General features: G+C 38.9%; 2 protein-coding genes across 3 annotated transcripts in view; one reads left to right on the top strand and one right to left on the bottom strand.

Annotated features, from left to right (window-relative positions):
• The window catches only part of KPNA5 (karyopherin subunit alpha 5), a 20,834-nt gene extending 10,212 nt beyond the window's left edge, over window positions 1–10,622 (top strand). Inside the window, exons 10-14 of one of the 2 annotated variants that reach the window (XM_027745344.2) lie at window positions 857–935; window positions 1,880–2,005; window positions 3,061–3,188; window positions 4,793–4,971; window positions 6,905–10,622. In XM_027745344.2, the coding sequence (XP_027601145.1) occupies window positions 857–935; window positions 1,880–2,005; window positions 3,061–3,188; window positions 4,793–4,971; window positions 6,905–7,092 (700 nt within the window). In that variant the 3' untranslated portion in view covers window positions 7,093–10,622. The remainder of the gene's footprint in view (window positions 1–856; window positions 936–1,879; window positions 2,006–3,060; window positions 3,189–4,792; window positions 4,972–6,904) is intronic. The other variant, XM_039380120.1, reaches the window with a different exon arrangement.
• FAM162B (family with sequence similarity 162 member B) lies at window positions 10,603–18,986 on the bottom strand. Its single transcript, XM_039380106.1, has 4 exons — window positions 18,671–18,986; window positions 18,145–18,256; window positions 11,402–11,510; window positions 10,603–11,178 (listed from the first exon to the last, which is right to left on the bottom strand). The coding sequence occupies exons 1-4, from the start codon at window positions 18,984–18,986 to the stop codon at window positions 11,080–11,082; spliced, it is 636 nt and encodes a 211-aa protein (XP_039236040.1). The 3' UTR covers window positions 10,603–11,079.

The raw sequence follows: 18,986 nt of genomic DNA, 5'->3' as shown, positions 1-18,986 counted from the left end.
AAATTTAATGCAGGATTTCATATACATATAAGAATAGAAGGGTGAAAACTGAAGACCAAACTTGAATTTGAAATTAATTTTATATCTTATTTTTGTTTTAATGTCACTGTTGTATTTTCCTTTCTAGGAGATGTAATTGCAATATAGACAGTTCTTGGACTCAACAAAGTCCAGAGGCAAGCTTGAGCCACTTCTGAACTGTTCCAATATATTTGGGTTATTGTTCATCATTTTCCTTGAAAGGAAGACTAAATCCCTGTGTTCCCATGAGACCGCAGAGTGGGTCAGGGATACTAGTTCCCAGCATTGACAGCTCAGCACAGTTCCCTGTGAAAAGCTCATTTGTATAGCTGTTAGAAGAGGTGAGCTTCTCTTCCATGGAAGCTCCAGGACAACTGAGTAATTTCCTTCCCCCACACCTCAGGCAACTGAACATGGACTTCATGTGTACTGGCTTCTAGGATTATTGACCTACAAAAGGGGGGAGTTCGCTTAACAAAGGGAGGCTATTAAGTTTTAGTATACACCAAATAACACCCCTTTTGTTTATGTGGATGTGGAATGATGTATGTTCCAGTCTTGTATTTAGTAACCCTTGAGCTTGGTGAAATGGATCTGCTGAGCTGATAGATTGCTCTAAGTTGTGTTGTTCCACAGAGGTGTCCTTTCTTTGAATCAGCAGTGCAGTTGTGGGCTTGCAGTAGTCAAAGTTGGCTAAACAGAGGGGAGGTGTAATAAGTAATGCAGTATTTTCTATAACTAAAAATTTAGCACCTGAAGGAGCCATAGTTCACTGAAAATGCAAAATTATACTTTAACACTTGGTAATATTAAGTAATTTAATATTTGTCTCCAGGCATAATGATTACAAGGTGGTATCCCCTGCATTAAGAGCAGTTGGAAATATTGTTACTGGGGATGATATCCAAACACAGGTAAGATTAGCTGATTAAAAAAAATTATTTGGCGAGACAGAATTTTGTAAAAATTGTGACAAAATACATGTCCAGTACAGATATCTGCATACGTCACTGAAAGAGGCTCTGTAGAAATCTATCGTTAATTTGACAATTTAGGCTGCTATTTTAAACATTAAATTAATGCAAGAATGAACTTTTTTTTTTTTACAGCATTGTAGATAGTGGATTGCTTTGTTCCTGTATGGTACTTTGACTGTTGCTTCCCATTTTTTTTTCCCCTCTTTACTGGGGGTTCAGTTAGTTATTATGGTTCCCCTTTTTTCAGTCTTTAAAGGCAGTCAGAGTTTTCAGTTGTAAGCAATTGTGATACACGATTTGTCTATGTATTTGTATGCAGTAGTCTTACTGATGTAATTTGTTCTAAAGATTTATTTTTTTTAATTTTAGGCAAAGTAATTGAGTTTGAAGCAAGGCAGAAAATATCAAGTCAGGTCATGCTTTAAAAAGAATGGTGTCCAAGATGCTGACAGAATTAGTGTAAAAGCAAAATAAGGAAAAAAGTTAATTACATAAGTTGTGAGCAAAATCCTCTCTTCTAGAGTTAAGAAATTACACGGAAAACCTTTGTCTCTTAAAAAGAAAAAACTGCCAACAAATAACTACAAATTACTAGTACACTTCTCAGTTATTTTGAGTTACTCATATTTTAGCCTTAAGCAGCCTTATTAAGTCTTTTGGTCTGAACTTAACAGAAAGCAGATTCTTTGAAATTGCTGGATTGTCAGTTCATACACTTGAGCATTGAACACATAAATTTTGCAGGATGTTGTCTGTCATACTTTGTATGATATAAACATGTTGCAAAATCTTTTGAAGTCATCCCTAAAATACTCTTTTTTTAAAATATATATATATATGTATATTGTGCAACCCAATTTTCAATTCTCAAATTATTTTAGGTGATTCTAAACTGCTCTGCATTACCCTGTCTCTTGCACTTGCTTAGTAGTCCCAAGGAATCCATCAGAAAAGAAGCGTGCTGGACCGTTTCTAATATAACTGCAGGAAACAGAGCTCAGATTCAGGTAAAGCACGTGAATGTGTTGGTTGGTTTTGTTTGCATGTTACTACTTCACCTGTTTTCCTTCACAAGGACAGTTATGTAGATACTGCATTGACTCTACATTATTTTAGTTGTGTCTATAATTTTACCTAACTTAAATATTTTCTTCTAAATTTTGAAATACTATTTTAAAGAAAAATAGCTGTCATGATTTGTACTAGTGAAGCTGGTAAATTTCTCTCAAAGGGATTTGACTTATGCTTATAGAACAAATGAAAAGATACTTCTCTTAGATCTGATATGAAGAGTTATATTTTTCCTTGTGGGAGCATCATCTACTGCTACATTCTCTATAATTTTATTCTGCATTGTAATATATGTATTTAAGTAATAAGAAACATTTTTAAAAAGTTGAAACAAAACATCTCGCATAAATTTGTCCAGTGAAAAGTGGGCTGATCTGGAATATTGATCATTTTTTTTGGATAAAAAACCTGTGTAATTTTATCAATGCTGAGTTGTATTTTTGTGGAAATTACTAAAATCCTGACTATTGCTCCAGGTGTCTGGAGCTACCTAAAAAAAGGTTCTAATGGATACAAATGAGAATTCTGGATGAGGGGACATATTTCAATATGATTTTTTTTCTCTTCTACATCAATCAGAGATGAAAATGTTACTTCTTGATGTAACTTAAAATATGTAATGAAGTCTCTGATTACAGACACAGTCTCTCTATGGAGACCTCAAAACTAAAATGAAAGTTTGTTCCAAGGCTTGATCTTCAGTTCAAAAACCAAGGATGTGTTTTATGATTTTTAAATGAGCCAATCCAGTAAGCAGTGTCCTGTCCACCAGAAACAGAGAAATGGAAAAAGAACATATTGTGATGGCTGCTGCAGTGCAATGTCAGAATAGTTCTGAATTTCAGTTTAGCATTTCTAGTTTGTATGGCACCTTCTAACAAAATATTCTTTGCTTTTATATCAGCAGCCATCACTAACTCTTGTACTTAAGGTTATTAGTGTTTTGAAATCTCTATTAATTATCATAAAATACTGCAATTTCATCTCTTAGGCTGTTATAGATGCAAATATTTTTCCAATACTGATTGAAATTCTTCAAAAAGCTGAATTTCGCACCAGAAAAGAAGCAGCGTGGGCCATAACTAATGCGACATCAGGAGGAACCCCTGAACAGATCAGGTAAGTTTGTGCATGTTACTATTTTCTCTGCCTAAGTATCTTCACTAGAGCATTTGGATTTCTGGATTTGAATCTTGACAATCATAACAAGAAAACCATAGCCTCAATTCTTGAAGCTGTGCAGGGACTAAACATAGAAATTCAGAAAAATGAGAGAAATACATGCAGCAGACTTAATAAATTGACCAATACTGCTTTGTGTCAGTGGTATTACACCTAAGGCTTTCACAGGGTTATCTTCCAGAGCTGATATTACATTGCCAAACACAACTGGAACAGTTGATGAACAATTTCAGTGTTTGGAAATGGAAAACTTTGGGTGGGTCATTTAGAAAACTTGTGCAGTGGGATTGTGTATTTGTGGAGAGACTTCAGGAATTTTAATGGCTTCTTCATGTATTTTAAACTCACTATAAGTATTATTTTAAAGCAGATATCTAAACTCCTTTTTCAGAACTGAGTTTGGTTAAAATTTTACTGTCAATAGGTATTATATGCTGCAAAAATAGGACTTGAATTGCCAGAATAAAATACTCTCTGAATACTGTCACCATAATCATCACTTATAAATCAACTTATCAATTACTGATTCAAAATTACTGTATTATTTGGAAACCAGAACTGAAAGTGGTGTGATAACTCTTCCAGCATATTTGGGAGATCTGTTGCAATAAGTGCATGTTCATTTGTTTAAAATGTAAATAAACCACTAAGTGTTATCAGAGGTAAGGAAAGCGTGTTGGTATTTTTTGTTTATTTTTTAATTTGATCACTTCTATAATCTTAATTTTTAGCATTTAAAAAATTTTAATTCAGGATCTTCAAACATTTACTGTTCTACACATAGTAAATGTGCATGAAATACCATAACAATAGTTTCTCATCAAAAATAGTTATATTATCAGTGTCATGTGTTTTTAGCCCCTCTGATGTCCTCACGATACTACTGTCTAACTGCAGGAAATTTTAAACTAATAAATAAACTATGTTTAGGCAAACATTGCTGTCTTCATTTTACTTACACACTGGAAACAGGGACACAGGTTATGACTTCCTGAAATTTATACACAATTTTGTTCAAAATTGGAATAGGGAATGAGATACTCAGAATCCCACTATTTGTTCTTTATAATTATGTCCTTCCCTTTATTGTAAGTGATGCTGAGATTTTCATGGACTTCTAGTGTGGACTGTGTTAGCACACAGCACTGTCCAATGTTCTTATGTGTATCTAAGATGTTTACTTGATATTTTTACTACTACAAAATTTTGACTGCCTGAGAAAAGAACTTTCAGCTAAAACTTTTATATTCAGTTAAACCCATCTGAAGATCATAAGTGAAAAGAAGTTGAAAAGGCTGCGGATTCCACACTCCAGTTAGGAATACACACGTTAAATTTTCTTATTAAGATAAATTGTAATATTTATTCCATTTCAGGCTAAGTTTGTCTTTGTGTTGTTGCATGTTTTAGAAATTTTTTTGTTTCAACCACTTTTTATAGCAAAAGTAAGTACCAATAGTAGTAGACTGGCATGTCAGAATAAATGTGCTGGATTATCAGTTCTTCTTTCCCTTTCCCTCTGTTTTTCTTCTGTTACAAAGGTATTTGGTAGCACTAGGTTGTACCAAGCCTCTTTGTGACCTCCTCACCGTGATGGATTCAAAAATAGTACAGGTGGCTTTAAATGGACTTGAAAACATTCTGCGTCTTGGAGAACAGGAGTCTAAACAAAATGGAATGGGCATTAATCCTTATTGTGCCCTTATAGAGGAAGCATATGGTAAGAAAATACTTCTTATAAAACCACATACCTGAACGTCTTTATTCCAGACTGTAAAAATAAAACCATTGTGAGTAATTTTGAAATTTGTAGGTAAGTTTATTACAAGAATTACTTCAAGCATAAGCAGACATAAGATATCATAAATGAAGTAATGTAACATGGTGGGAAAAGTGGTTAAATACAGAAAACATCTGGGTGTTTTATCTGTGGTCAGTTTATGAAATGTCCCCCTAGAGAAACATTCTCAGAAGTATTTTAACACAGGTGTCCTAGTCTATTGGAGTCATTCTTTGCATAAGTTTATCAACCATTCCTAAATATAATTTTTATAACTTTAATACTGATGCCTTAAGGTCCTTTTAGTTTTTTGATTTTTCTAATTTTTATAAGTGTTGTAAGTAGTTATATAGCAGAAGTAGATTTTAAAAAACAGCAACATGTATTCCTTTACCCTTACCCTAAGCATAGTAACTACACACATTCCCCGACCCTATTACCCCGTTCCATGCTCCCCATATCAATTATCCCTTGAATTCCATTAGAAAATGTTTAGTCTCTTGTCAAGGTAGGCCTATTCTGTTTCGGTGTCAATACATAGTCCTGACTAGTACAGTTTCATTACCAACAGGGGTGCGAGATCAGGGTTTGTTTTACTGATTCCCAAAGTTGGATCACTTAGCATAGTAAATATCAGTAACAGCAAAATCAACTTCAGACCATAAAACTGAGCAAGTTTTTCCTTGTGATAGTATTTTCTTCTTCTTATAAAAGTTACTGAATTGAACCATGTTTTAAAGGCAGACTATCAAAACTAATTTGTGGAATTCCAGGACTGGAGGCTTTTGATTTAACAAAATCAGTGTTAAAATTGACTTACAATGAAATTGGCATTATTTGTGGAGAGTTATCTTTTTTGTAGCTCTGACCCAACAAAACTGGCAGACATTTGTATTTCAGAAACTGTTAGTAACAGTTCTAGTTGACCACATTATATCTGATTAGATGGTACTGACTTTTCTGTAAAGCAGTCTTTGATCTGAATTGCCTGTTACGGAGTTTTATTTCTAAAATCAAGTGCATAGTTGAAGAACTTTGCAATTTAATGTTTAAGAGGAATAAGTACTGAATACTATATTGGAATTTGTTCTGTTCCAGATTTGAGTCCATTCATAATTTTAACTGTTGAATATCTAGGTTCTCTTTTTTCCCTTACCACTTAGGCATAGGCTGCTGAAGCTGCAGAGTATAAGTTCAAGAAGGGAAAACAGTTTATTATATCACCCTCACTGCTTTAACCTCTTAACTTAGGCCTTTATCTTGACCTTAATCCAACTTAAGTGAAAACTGAATTATTTAAAATAGCTAACCAGCAATTTTGTATCAACCTAACTGACGGCCAAAGATTTAATTCAGCCAACAGAGGAGAGGTTACGTCCTCTAGCTTGCATATGATAAGCCTTTGGAAAGATAATATCTTCAAATCTCCCAGTTACATTTGAAAAAAGATACCAGACTGTGCCAGTGACGACTACATGATTGGAGATAGAATTTAGAGTTGGGGAAGACTGAAAGAGTAAAAGAAAAGAAACTGGCATATGAGAAATTGTTATAGCAAACAGTTTTATGCTATCTTAATTCTATACAGATTCAATTTCTTTATAGGCGTGGCATGTTTCTTTGGAGATACTACAGCCTGCTCCCCAGTTTAACCGATATGCTTTTAGCATAGTTTTAAAATTGATTTGGACAGCAGAAACTGAAGTAGAAATACATGGGTTAGGAAATTAACAATCAATGATACTGAATTAATTGAGGTGATTTGGGATTGCATTTTTTTATTTAAGAAGTACCATGCTGTAAGCTGTTTCTCTTTGAATTCATCATTCATTTAAGCTACTAGATTTTTGAAAATGTTTTATTTTGAATTTAGGACTTGATAAAATTGAATTTCTTCAGAGGCATGAAAACCAAGAGATCTACCAAAAGGCTTTCGAACTTATAGAACATTATTTTGGTGTTGAAGAAGAGGACTCTAGTATTGCACCTCAGGTGGATGACAGTCAGCAGCAGTTTGTGTTTCAACAGCAGGAGGCTCCGATGGAGGGTTTCCAGCTCTAAACTACTGAAGTGAATACAAGCATAACATTTAAACACTTGTACGGTTTGGGTTTTGGTTGGTTTTTTGTTTTTTTTTTTTCTCAGAGGTCTTTTCTTCCTGGCCAAAGTTAGAGGAAAAGCTGAATATGTTTTGCAGAAATAGATGAAGAAGCAGCTCATGCACTTTCATATATTGTGTTAGAGACAACTATTCTCTGTTTTGTATTTGTGTTTTTCATTATTTCCTATGTACAGAAAACAACTGTGAGTAATCATGTCTAAAAGCATTAAATGTGATTTAACAAGAACTGTTAAGCTAAGACTTGGTAGAATTTTAGGTAGTGGTTCTGAATTTTTCATATAGTCTCAAACTTCATATCAGCAATACAGTTACTGACAGTTGCATTTTTGGCAGTAAGCTTGACTTGCCCAGTCTCTATCAAATCTACCTCTTGTATTGAAGCAGAAACATTGCTTCAAAACCAAGGCATGAAATAAAGAAGAGCTTGTAAGAAGCTGAATTGGAATGTGAAAAATATTTATTTAAATTGTGAAACTTTTATGCATTACTTACTTTACAACACACTGTTGAAGTTTATTTATAAAATGTATTTAAAGACATAATAGATATACGTATATAATGCTAATTACCTGATATAATACTGAATATATGAAAAAGTTTTTTCTGAATTATGTGGGAAGAAGACTATTTCAGAAGTTTTCAAATTGGAATCAGCAGAGAGCTTGCTGGTCATTTGATGTTGGCTCTGTAATGAAAGCTGCTAAATGACATTACAAGTCAGCCACAACTGCAGTACTTTGCAGTGGAAGCAGTTGCTGTAGTTACCACAAGAATGCTGCAATTATGAATGACAGAGATGGTGATTTGCACAAGTCACCAAGCAGATGGTTTACAGCTGTCTTCTGTCAAAATGTGGTAACACCACTTTAGTTTGAGAAACATTGTTTGCCTTTCTAGTACAGTAGCTTCTTAAAAGTTTAGACAGTAGGTGTTGTTTTTTGACCAAATATGCTACTGCCACTTGAATTGTTCCTTAAGTTAACGAATTCAGTTTTCTTTTGCTAAGACAATAGAAATACTGCAGTGAAGAATGAATAGTGAATCACTCCTTTCCAATTGAAGGAAAAGTTTGTTGTACTGTAAATAGCATTAAGTATGTGGACACCAAAACTAACTAGAAGTTATTGTCATCTAAATATTTAGGCTCTACAATATGCCATGTTTGCTGTTAAACACTAAAAGAAATAGAATTCTGATATTTTATGTTAACAGTTTTGAATACAGAAAAATGTATACTCTGCTTCAACTTGCATATAAGTAGTGTTTCTGGTGTATTAGTAGTATATATTGTTTGGAGAAATTAATACTTTGAGTTATCTCTGAAGTATTGCTATTTTTTGTTACCTGTAATTAATGTATTAACATCAAACTCCTGGGTTAAGTGAAATCCTTGACATATGAGAGCATTTCATGCTTCATAAAAAGCTGCAGTTTAAACTTCAAATCACTCACCCATGGCACTGTGCTTATCACTAAACAATATTTTAATGCACTGAAAAAATACAGGTTAAAGGTGGTATCATTTACAGTACCATTTTATATTTAGAATTTTTTTTACATGCAAGTTAAGATTCTAAGATGTTTCACTTTGCTGTTACAGCAATATATTCTATATTGTAATTGAATGTGGGACTTAAAGTGGATTTTCTAAGATTAATGGTCAGTTTTGACTAAGATGTAACTGGGAGGGAAGAAACCTCCCTTTGAAGTCTTTTTAGTGGAAGATAGAAGTATAAGAAGTGTATATAGGAGTGCTGTTACTTTATGAACTCTGAATAATGAGATATTTTAGCAAATGACACTTTAAACCTAGATTTGTACAGCATACAACAGTTTTGAGTAGTGTGATAATATTGAGTACAGCTGCCAAATTTTCGTATAATGTTAGGTGATTGTACTTATGCCCTTTTTACTCTCATAGTTTTAGGTTTTCATACACCAACCTTCCTTCATTCACATGCTCCCCCCTTCATCCCCCATCTATCAGAGTACAGGGTAACAATCATGGAAATCTACCAAGATTAGTAGCAAATGCTGAATTTCAATATTGTTCTAATGTAAGAAAATTATTCAGGTAACAGGGTATTTCTTTGTTTCTAACAACCTTGTTTTGATCACAACCAGCTGTGCCTGCTTTTTATTTGAAGAACCCTGTAAAAAGCCTCTCTTATAAGCCTCTCTTATTTAAACCAAATCTGAGCTCTGAAAGTCTTGGTTGAAAGACTTGAAAATGAAGAAAAGAGGGGACATTTAAAGTATTCTGTTTGTTTCGAAGGAATGTCTTCAGTTGTGTGAATATATTATTCTATATGTGTGAACAGTTAGTGACTGCACTTTACACATTTAGATAAACTGTATTTCATACCTCTGATACATTTAAATGGAACAGTTTAAAAGGGAACTAAAATCGGTGAACTTTGGATAATGAAAGTCATTATTTAAACTCAACATTTGGTTTACCCTAAAATTGTTAAAAAATAATGCTGAAAATCCTTTAAAGGATAAATATACAGGATGGCCTCTCCTATCTTATCACTGGGTTTACTTCATACTTTGTTAAAAGCACATAAATGAACAATATAAAATCAGAGATTATGACTTAAAGTCAACTCTGTTTTACTCATTTGCAGGAAGGGGCATGTTTGTGATGATGTTGCCTAAACAGATGAAACCGATATGGAGAGAAAAACAAAATAAAATTGTGATATGAAAGTGTCTTAAAGTTTGCTATCTAATACGGAATCTGAAGTTCCCCATCATTTACAAAGTCTATTTAAAAATAAAGGGGTTTGGTTTTATTAAAAGGGTACCATTTGTTCCGTTTAAATGTGAGTACTAACTAGCTAATCTATGCAACTATGCAGAGCATAAGATTTTTTTATTAGTTCCCTTCTCTTGTTACACTGAATCATATCTAATTTTTTCATCATTGCACTTTTGTCCAAGGACTGGTTCATACAGCTTTTTAATTTTCTAGTATTTGCTTTGATTGAACACTGTTGCTAGCAGCAATCAGAAAATAGTGATAATGTTGGCACAGAAATGTTAGCTGTAGAACAAGTTTGCAACTGGAAACTATTTATTGTCGGACCTGTCTTTAAGAAAATAGTAAAGATGCACTATTGTCTTTCCTCTGTGGTTAATTCTCGGTTGGTTTAAATTTATTAAATTGTACAACTGAAGATTTTTGTAATAAGTGTGAAAATGGATATGTGAACTTCAACTGTGACCTTAAGAGTTCTCTGAAATCTGGAATGAGAAATTTCAGCAACTTATGACACAATGTCTTCATATAATGTGTGGAAACTACATTACCTATATTAACTTCAGATAGTAATAGTGCATCTTTAAATCCAGGCCAAAGGCCCATTACCGTAACAGAACACATATGAGTAGTATGCAATATTATGGAATGTTAAATCTCCAAATACCGTACAGAAACCAATAAAACCTATTTTACAGATGTTTATTGTATTTATTTAGTGGTTCAATAAGTGTGGCTTCTTAAACTAGGAAATGCAAATACCGTTTTGAATACAGCATTGATGCAAATGAGTTCAAACTGTCTGATTTGTGTGCTGAAAAACTAGGCGCTGTCCCAGACAGAAAACTTTGTGGGTTTAAGTATTTTGTCATTATCTAACTAAAGATGCCTGATATTCTTACAAAACTACCTCATCTCCTTTAAAATGAATTACTGCTTTTAAGCATATGCCAAACATTCTAACTAACTTTAACTATATGCAACACGTACACCAAATATCTCCCTAATAAAAGAGATCCTCCCTTTCTTTTTGTGATGCTGTAACTGCCCTTATTGGCTCCAGTGTGTGCATACTATTGTCCATGTATGGGTGAAACTCGCTAATTGCTCTCAGCAACAGTTAATTTTGCTCCTGGAAGGGCATTTGGCATTTCATATGAAGTTACTTTGCTTTTGACTCCGCGGCTAGCGCAGCCTCCTTCCGCCACTTGGCCTTCTTTGCCAAGTTCCAGCTTGTTAAGGACTCGTGGCGTGCAGCAGCCTGTGGAAGTAAAACATCTGAAGAGTAGTGTGGTAGGAGTAACAATACACCCACGGAGAGCTACCCAACCTCAGGAACAGACAGCAACTACTTACATACTGGGAGCTGGCAGAGACCAGGTCAGCTAAAACTTGGGTAGCTGTAAGCTGCTGCTCCTGGTTTAGGTTAGTCTACTTTTCACAGAATTCTGTAATTTGAAAGTATGCTACATGGCCATACTCACCTTTTTAGCTGAAGCAATCACTGCAAAGCAGGCAACAATTGAGAGTCCAATCATGATGTAACAAGCTTTCACTCGAGCTTTGTTTCTTGCCTTGTCTAGCATCTCTGGCCTGCAATTAAAATTGTTGAATTGAATCATTACAAAGCAGTAAAGTATCTGTTCTTCAAAGCATCACACACATAACATCACAACTGAAAAATAAAAGTATAATTACCTTCTGAAACAAGCATCTTCAGCTTGCTGTGGTTGGTTATGCACCACTCATTTTCTGACCCTAATCCATTTCCCACGGAAAAGCAACATTTAATGGATTTAGGCTGGTTTTTTATTTATTTATTTATTTTTAAGCTGAAAAAATTGCTCAGGCAATAAATGTTTGCATTTAAATGAATACACCAGAAATCGTACCTTAAGCTCTGTTTAAACATAGTGAAAATTAAGGGGGTTAATCTGTTTTAAATAGATGCAGAAATAAATGTGGTGTCAACCTGATGGGATGAAAGCAAGTTCCTTTTGTTCAAAATTCACTTTAGAAATCAATTACTGTCATATCTAAGCTGTCTAGGTGGTGTCCTGTAGGCTAAGGACATTAAATACATGGATTGGATTAAAGCAGAGTTTGTACTGCTGTGAGTTAGAGATTTTAGTTCTTTGTTAAAGCAGCAGCCTTGTAGAAAGTGGGCAGCTGATGTCAGCCACATCACTATCACAGAAATGTACACTTAAACAAGAACAAGCTATATGATTATTTTTGCTGGTCATCAAAGGCAGAAGTAGTGAGAACTTCTGCCCTCTGTGTGGCAGTAGTTGCTGCAAGAGAGATGTACAGCCCAGCAACCTGCATTGGTGCAGCTCCCATTTCCACCCTCCTCTGCTCTGAGCAGGCTGCTCAGAACCAGCAGTACAGGAAATCATGAAAATTGTCCCAAAACTTTCAGCTCAGTCTTTTTCCAAGTCAGACGTGTACAGTTGCATGGGAGTAGAGTTTTTAAGGTGTTCATAATAATGCTGGCTGTGCACCATTTTCCTTTCATAAACCATCATGGGTATTCTTTTTATATATATACATATTTGTAAGGGCGTGTGGCGGCGCGGCCCCGGCCGGCCCCGGAACGCGTGCACGTGGCACGGCCCCAGACGACCCCGAGCGCTCGGGCCCAGCCCCAGGTGCAGAAAGGAGCGAGAGAGGGGGAGCTTCGCCGGTGCGGATTGTGCCAGCGTGGGAGATGAGAGGGGGAGCCCAGAACACACAGAAGAGAAGGACAGCTCTAAACCTGGGCAGATGGAGCTCGATCAGCCCTGTAAGGCCATCCATCTAAGAGAAGGTCACTCTAATTAAACCTACGTCCTGAGGACCTTGCTGCCACCATCCAAGCTCGCTCGGCCCTGGCAGATGAACTTTAGGATTAAAGGGTGGGTTCAGTTCCGGGCATACTGTGTCTCACCTAAAAAATCCATTGCACACGCTCGAAGGCCTTACCCACATTTGCGAAGCCCTGTATTGACATCTTCTACAAATGCAGTCACACAAAGATCAAAAGACAAAGGCACATACACCTGCCTCCAAAGGTGTACCCAAATTAACTCTATCATGCTGGAACATCAGAACCATGCTCGATTCTGCGGATAGCGGACGTCCTGAGCGTCGTTCTGCCCTAATCGCCCATGAACTGTCACGTCTCAACATCGACATTGCTGCTCTCAGCGAAGTTCACCTTCATGAGGAAGGCAGCTTCAGAGAACATGGTGCTGGTTAAACACTCTTTTGGTCAGGTAAGCCCAGAACCAAAAAGCATATCTCAGGAGTCAGCTTCATGATCAAAAACTCTATTGTTCCTAAACTTGAAAATCTGCCGACAGGTCATTCTGACTGAATTATCTCCCTATGCCTTCCACTACACAACAAGCAACACGTTGTCCTCTTTAGTATATATGCCCCAACTCTCCAAGCTGAACCTGCTGAAAAAGATAAATTTTACACCGACCTGCGCTGCCTTACCCAGAAGGTTCCTGCAGATGATAAGATCATTATCCTTGGTGATTCCAACGCCAGAATAGGAAAGAACTTTGAAGCCTGGAAAGGAATATTAGGCAAGCGTGGTGTTGGAAGCTGCAATGATAATGGTCGACTTCTGCTAGAATTCTGTGCGGAGCAACATTTCACCATCACTAACACTATCTTTCAGCAGAAAAAGAGTCTGAAGACAACATGGATGCATCCCAGATCCAAACATTGGCACCTCATCGATTATGTCTTGGTGTGACGGAGAGATGTCCGCGATGTCCACCGCACCCACGTGATGCCCAGCGCAGAATGTCAAACAGACCATCAACTGGTGCACTGTAAACTTAACCTCAATCTTAAATTCAAACCTAAAAGGGACAGTATCCCAAGGAGGAGACTCCAAGTTAACAATCTCCAATCAGCCACAGTGAGAAACAAATTCCAGGCTAATCTTCAAAGTAGGCTTGATAACCATTCCACAGATTCTACAGATACCTCTCCTGTAACACTCTGGCACCATATTAAAAATAGCATCCTGCAATCCTCTGAAGAAACCTTAGGGTTCTCCCTCAAGAAGAACAAGGACTGGTTCGATGAAAACAATCAAGAGATCCAGGAATTGTTGAGTAAGAAGAGAACCGCCCACCAAGCACACCTTGCACTGCCATCCTGTCATGCAAGAAAAACAGCCTTTTGCCTTACATGCAGCAAACTCCAACAGAAACTCCGTGACATCCAGAACAAGTGGTGGATCGATCTAGCTGAAAAAACACAGTTATGCACAGATACGGGTGAACACAGAGGATTCTATGAAGCCCTGAAAACAGCATACGGGCCTACATACCAAGCCCAAAGTCCTCTACTCAGCACTGATGGTCAAACGCTTCTGACAGATAAAACCTCCATTCTGAATTGATGGTCTGAACATTTTCAGACCCTTTTCAGTACCAACTGTGTAGTCCAAGACACAGCCATTCAATCCATCACACAACAACTGGTGAAGTATGAATTGGATACTGCCCCCACTTTAGGAGAAACCCTTAAGGCCATTCAGCAGGTGAAAATAGGCAAGGCAGCTGGGGTTGATGGAATTCCACCTGAAGTCTGGAAACATGGGGGCCTTGTACTCCATGCTAAATTTCACGAGTTCATACTACGCTGTTGGGAACTAGGCAAACTACCATCAGACCTTCGAGATGCAGTCATCATCATCCTATATAAGAAGAAAGCAGTTAAAACAGACTGTTTAAATCACCGTGGTATTACTCTGCTCTCCATTGCTGGCAAAATCCTGGCAAGAATACTCTTGAACAGACTAATACCCGCTATAGCAGAAGGAATTCTACCTGAAAACCAATGTGGTTTCAGAGCCAACAGGAGTACCACAGACATGATATTTGTTCTCAGACAACTGCAAGAGATGTGTAGGGAACAGAACAAAGGTCTCTATGTAACCTTTGTTGACCTCACCAAGGCTTTCGATACTGTGAGCAGAAAAGATCTATGGCAGATTTTGGGACACTTAGGTTGTCCCCCCAAGTTCCTCAAAATGATCTTCTCACTCCATGAGGATCAACACGGCCAAGTCAGAGATGGCAATGCACTTTCTGAGCCCTTTCTAATAACTAATGGTGTGAAACAAGGCTGCGTTCTTGCACCAACCCTATTCACAATCTTTTTCAGCATGATGCTCCAAAGGGCCATGGCAGACCTTGAGGATCAGGACGGTATCTACATTCGATATCATACTGATGGAAGCCTATTCAACCTAAAGCGACTGAAGGCCCACACTAAGACCTTAAACCATCTTATCCGGGAGCTGCTTTATGCTGATGACGCCGCCCTTGTCACCCACACAGAAGCAGCTCTGCAGCGTTTAACATCCTGCTTTGCAGACGTTGCTGAGCTCTTTGGGCTGGAAGTCAGTTTGAAGAAGACAGAAGTTCTCTATCAACCGGCACCTCAGGATGTCTTCCATCATCCCCATATCACCATTGGCCAATCAGTGCTCAAATCAGTCCAGCAGTTTAATTACCTAGGGAGCCTCATCTCCTCGGATGGTAAGATCGACAGAGAGATAGACAACAGGTTAGCAAAGTCATATAGTGCCTTCGGAAAGCTTCATAAAAGAGTTTGGCGAAATAAACACCTGAATAAAAGTACCAAGATCAGTGTTTACAGAGCCATAGTGCTGTCTACTCTCTTATATGGATCTGAATCATGGGTCGTCTACCACCACCACCTGTGTCTCCTAGAACGCTTCCATCAACGCTGCCTTCATACAATCCTAAACATCCACTGGTCAGACTATGTGACCAATACATCTGTTCTAGAACAAGCAGCTGTCACAAGCATTGAGGCCATGTTGCTGAGAACACAGCTGTGCTGGGCAGGACACGTCTCAAGGATGAAGGATCACCGCCTCCCTAAGATCTTGCTTTATGGTGAACTTGCCACTGGCTGCCGCAAGAGAGGAGCCCCGAAGAGAAGATACAAGGACTCCCTGAAACAACATCTCAGCCTTGGCCATATTGATCAACATAATTGGTCTACTCCAGCCTCCAATTGGGAGATCTGGAGACACACCATCTATAACGCTGATGCCTTTGAGAAAGCATGCAGGATCACTCTCGAGGAGAAAAGACAATGCAGAAAGAATTGTGCCCTGCAGAATATACTTTCTACTGTGCCTTTTGCAACTGGACATGCCTGTCTCGTATTGGCCTTTTTAGGCACCAGCGCGTTTGTGACAAATGTGGGTAGAGCCCTTCCCAAGTCTTCCCCTCCCAATTTCACGAAGCCCAGCCATGATATTTGTAAGATAAAGAATATAAATACAAATTGATTTTTTTGTTTTAAGTAAAGATCGTGTAATGATCTCTTTCCCCAAAGCACCTTTAGCTTTACTTTAAAAGTTAATGTGGTGGGATTGGGCAGAGCTGGAGTTTTTACAGTGGAAGTTCTGCCCATGGAAGCCTGTACCAAGGCTGAGGGCTGCAGTGGTTCTCTCTGAGGTTTAGTGCAATGAAATAGGGTAAATCCTATGAGTGGCAATGCCGTACTACCCCCTTCGTTGCCAAGGCACACACAAGCACATTATGTTTCTTGCAGATGACTGACAATGCCTACAGTTCCAAGTAACTGCTTCTGGTTTGTACAATGGTAAAAATCATCTTCAAAACAGACCACACATCAGACCTAGCACGTAAAATTACTAATCCAATAATCCATTTGTTGCAACAAAAGCAAAACCATAAATGTTATTAGCGTAGCATATTAGCCTAATCATATTTCACAATGCACTAATTGAAGCTCTTCTGAAGCAGATTTTCACTTCCTCTGCTTTAAGGAAAACAGACCTTACAATTTTCTTCCCTAATTGCACATTACGGCCTTTACTATTCAATCCTTAATCAAGACTCTGGGTAAATCTCTGCTGAAGTCAGTGACAGCTGTTTTTAGAAAAACCCAAACAAACCATAACAACCTTGACTAAGGATTGCAGATTTGTCCTTTAGTACAAACTATCCTCAGCAGCTAGACTGTATTCACAGGGAGCAACATCTTGCAATCCTTTTTTCTTTTAAACAACAGTTAAACAGTGTCACAGTTCAGCTTCAGTGTATCACTTTTAGCTACTTCTAGTATATACTTGTGATCTTGCAGTTGTAAAAAGACTTTGCTCACCCAGAAAGCACAAGGTGGTAACACGAACTTGCTAGGCCAGCTATGGCACAGAAATGAGTGATTTGTGTGCATGTATGTTTATGGACTGGCAAATGCAATGAGTCTTTATAAAGACTTCCTGATGACTTGAATAGCATTTACAGCTTCTGAGACTTGTCTGAACCTTTCTCTAGGGGAGGACGGTGAGACTAACGCAGTGCAAGAGAGGTTAGACCGTTCAGAAAGCCACTGTCCAGCTCAGCAAACAACAGCAAAACTGTGAGAAACCAACAGGAGCAGGCAGAGGATGTAACTTTTACACAGCTCTGCATGCTGCTTATTCTCAACATGTCACCAAAGACATGTGCTGTGATGATAAAAAGTAGTTTCCTGGAGAGACGTCTAACATACTAACATCCTAAGAAAAGGCAGCAACTGGCATTAGAGCTGTTTCATGTGTTTAGTGGCTGACTCCCTTGGGGGATGCTAACTTTCAGCAAGTCAAAGAACCGTACAGTCAGGTTTGAGTGGGAAGGGACCTTCAAAGATCTTCTAGTCCAGTGGGTCAACAAGAATGGGAGGTTAAGGCTACATTAAGTACTCAGTTTTCCTTGGTGGGGAATGCTTCTCTTGTAATTTACTTCCATAAGTTTTCCTGAAATTCAATAATAATAATAATAATATTTTTGGATGTAATCATTCAGTAACAGCCAACTCCCTAATAACTGTTTATGGGAGCTAAAACCAGAAATTATTGTTTACCAATAACATCCTTCTCCAATTGCACATTAGGAATAAGCAAAACAAACAAGCCAGTACATAAATGTAACCAAGGCTGTCTACTCAGATGGATCCAGTTCTCATCCCAGGCTCTGGGGACTCCAGCAAGGAACATTTTCTCATCTTAACCTCTAACCAGGGCAGGAAATTCTCTTGCCCTCTAATTTGTTTTCAAGTCTTCAGTGTTGAAAAACCGACTGTTTTAAACTCTGTGGAAAAGCTTTAGATCAGAATCACGCCACTGCTTTCCCTTCAGCTCCATGTTCCCCTTGGACAAGGGCAGCGTACTTACGGGATCCTCAGAGGAATCTCTTCTTCTGTCTTGAAACGACCAGTCCAGAGGAGGATTTTTTTGTCAAACTTGGAGGGTTTGTAACTTGCAACCACCTTGTGAGCCTGCTCAGCTTAAAGATTAGGAAAAAAACACTTCGTCAAACCGTGCACTAAGAGTGAATGATGTCTGCTAGTAACGGTGGAAGGGGAAAACCCTGACCGTCCTGGTCATTGGAAGAGCAATCCCAGGCATTAGACATTCAGGTCTCGCCTACGCAGAGTGACCTCCACGGGGTTTCTGGAGCACCCGCACATGCAATGAGTGTTCCCGCGGGTCTGGTTTGAATCCCCGCCGCCCGCAGGCGTGGGTACCCAAGCCAGCAGGAGAACACTCGGAAGCACCCGAGATGCCGTGCCACTCGCGGGCTGCACCACCGGGAAGCTCTGCCCCGCTCAACCCCGGCCCCGAGCCGCCCGCACACCTCCCCGTCAGCCCCGGGGCGCTGCTGCGGAGCTGGTCCCCCGCAGCTCCTCTCCCCCCTTACCGCGGGAGGTGCCCGGGCTCCGGGCGGGCTCCCCGCCGGCGGCGGCTCCCCGCGGAGCGGGCGGGCGGAGCGGCGCGGCGGACAGCAGCCGCCCGGGGCGGAGAAGGGCCGGCAGCATGGTCAGGGCGGCGAGGATTAGCGGCACCCTCTGCCGCGGCGGGCCCCTCTGCCTCGACGGGAGTGGCCCCGGTCCCGATCCCGGTCCCGGCCCCGCCCGGCCCCGCCCCGCCCCGCGGACCCTTCCAGCCGCGCCCGGACGCGAAGCGAGGCGGGACTGCTGCCGACACGGCGGGGATCGGTCCTCAGGAGAAGGCAT

This window comes from Pipra filicauda, unplaced genomic scaffold (assembly GCF_003945595.2).
Source record: "Pipra filicauda isolate LSUMZ 115617 unplaced genomic scaffold, ASM394559v2 scaffold106_size2291244_pilon, whole genome shotgun sequence".
Taxonomy (NCBI): Eukaryota; Metazoa; Chordata; class Aves; order Passeriformes; family Pipridae; genus Pipra; species Pipra filicauda.
Note: the sequence above shows the minus strand (reverse complement) of the source record. Positions and strands in the feature narration are given on the sequence as shown.

Bases quoted from the DNA above. Each gene is read 5' to 3' on its own strand.
- FAM162B (XM_039380106.1), bottom strand. From the start codon at position 18,986: ATGCCTTCTCCTGAGGACCGATCCCCGCCGTGTCGGCAGCAGTCCCGC. The intron at 11,511-18,144 runs GTAAGTACGCTG...TTTTAATTGCAG, and splicing joins GAGATTCCTCTGAGGATCCC to GCCAGAGATGCTAGACAAGG. The intron at 11,179-11,401 runs GTGAGTATGGCC...TTACTTCCACAG, and splicing joins TGATTGCTTCAGCTAAAAAG to GCTGCTGCACGCCACGAGTC.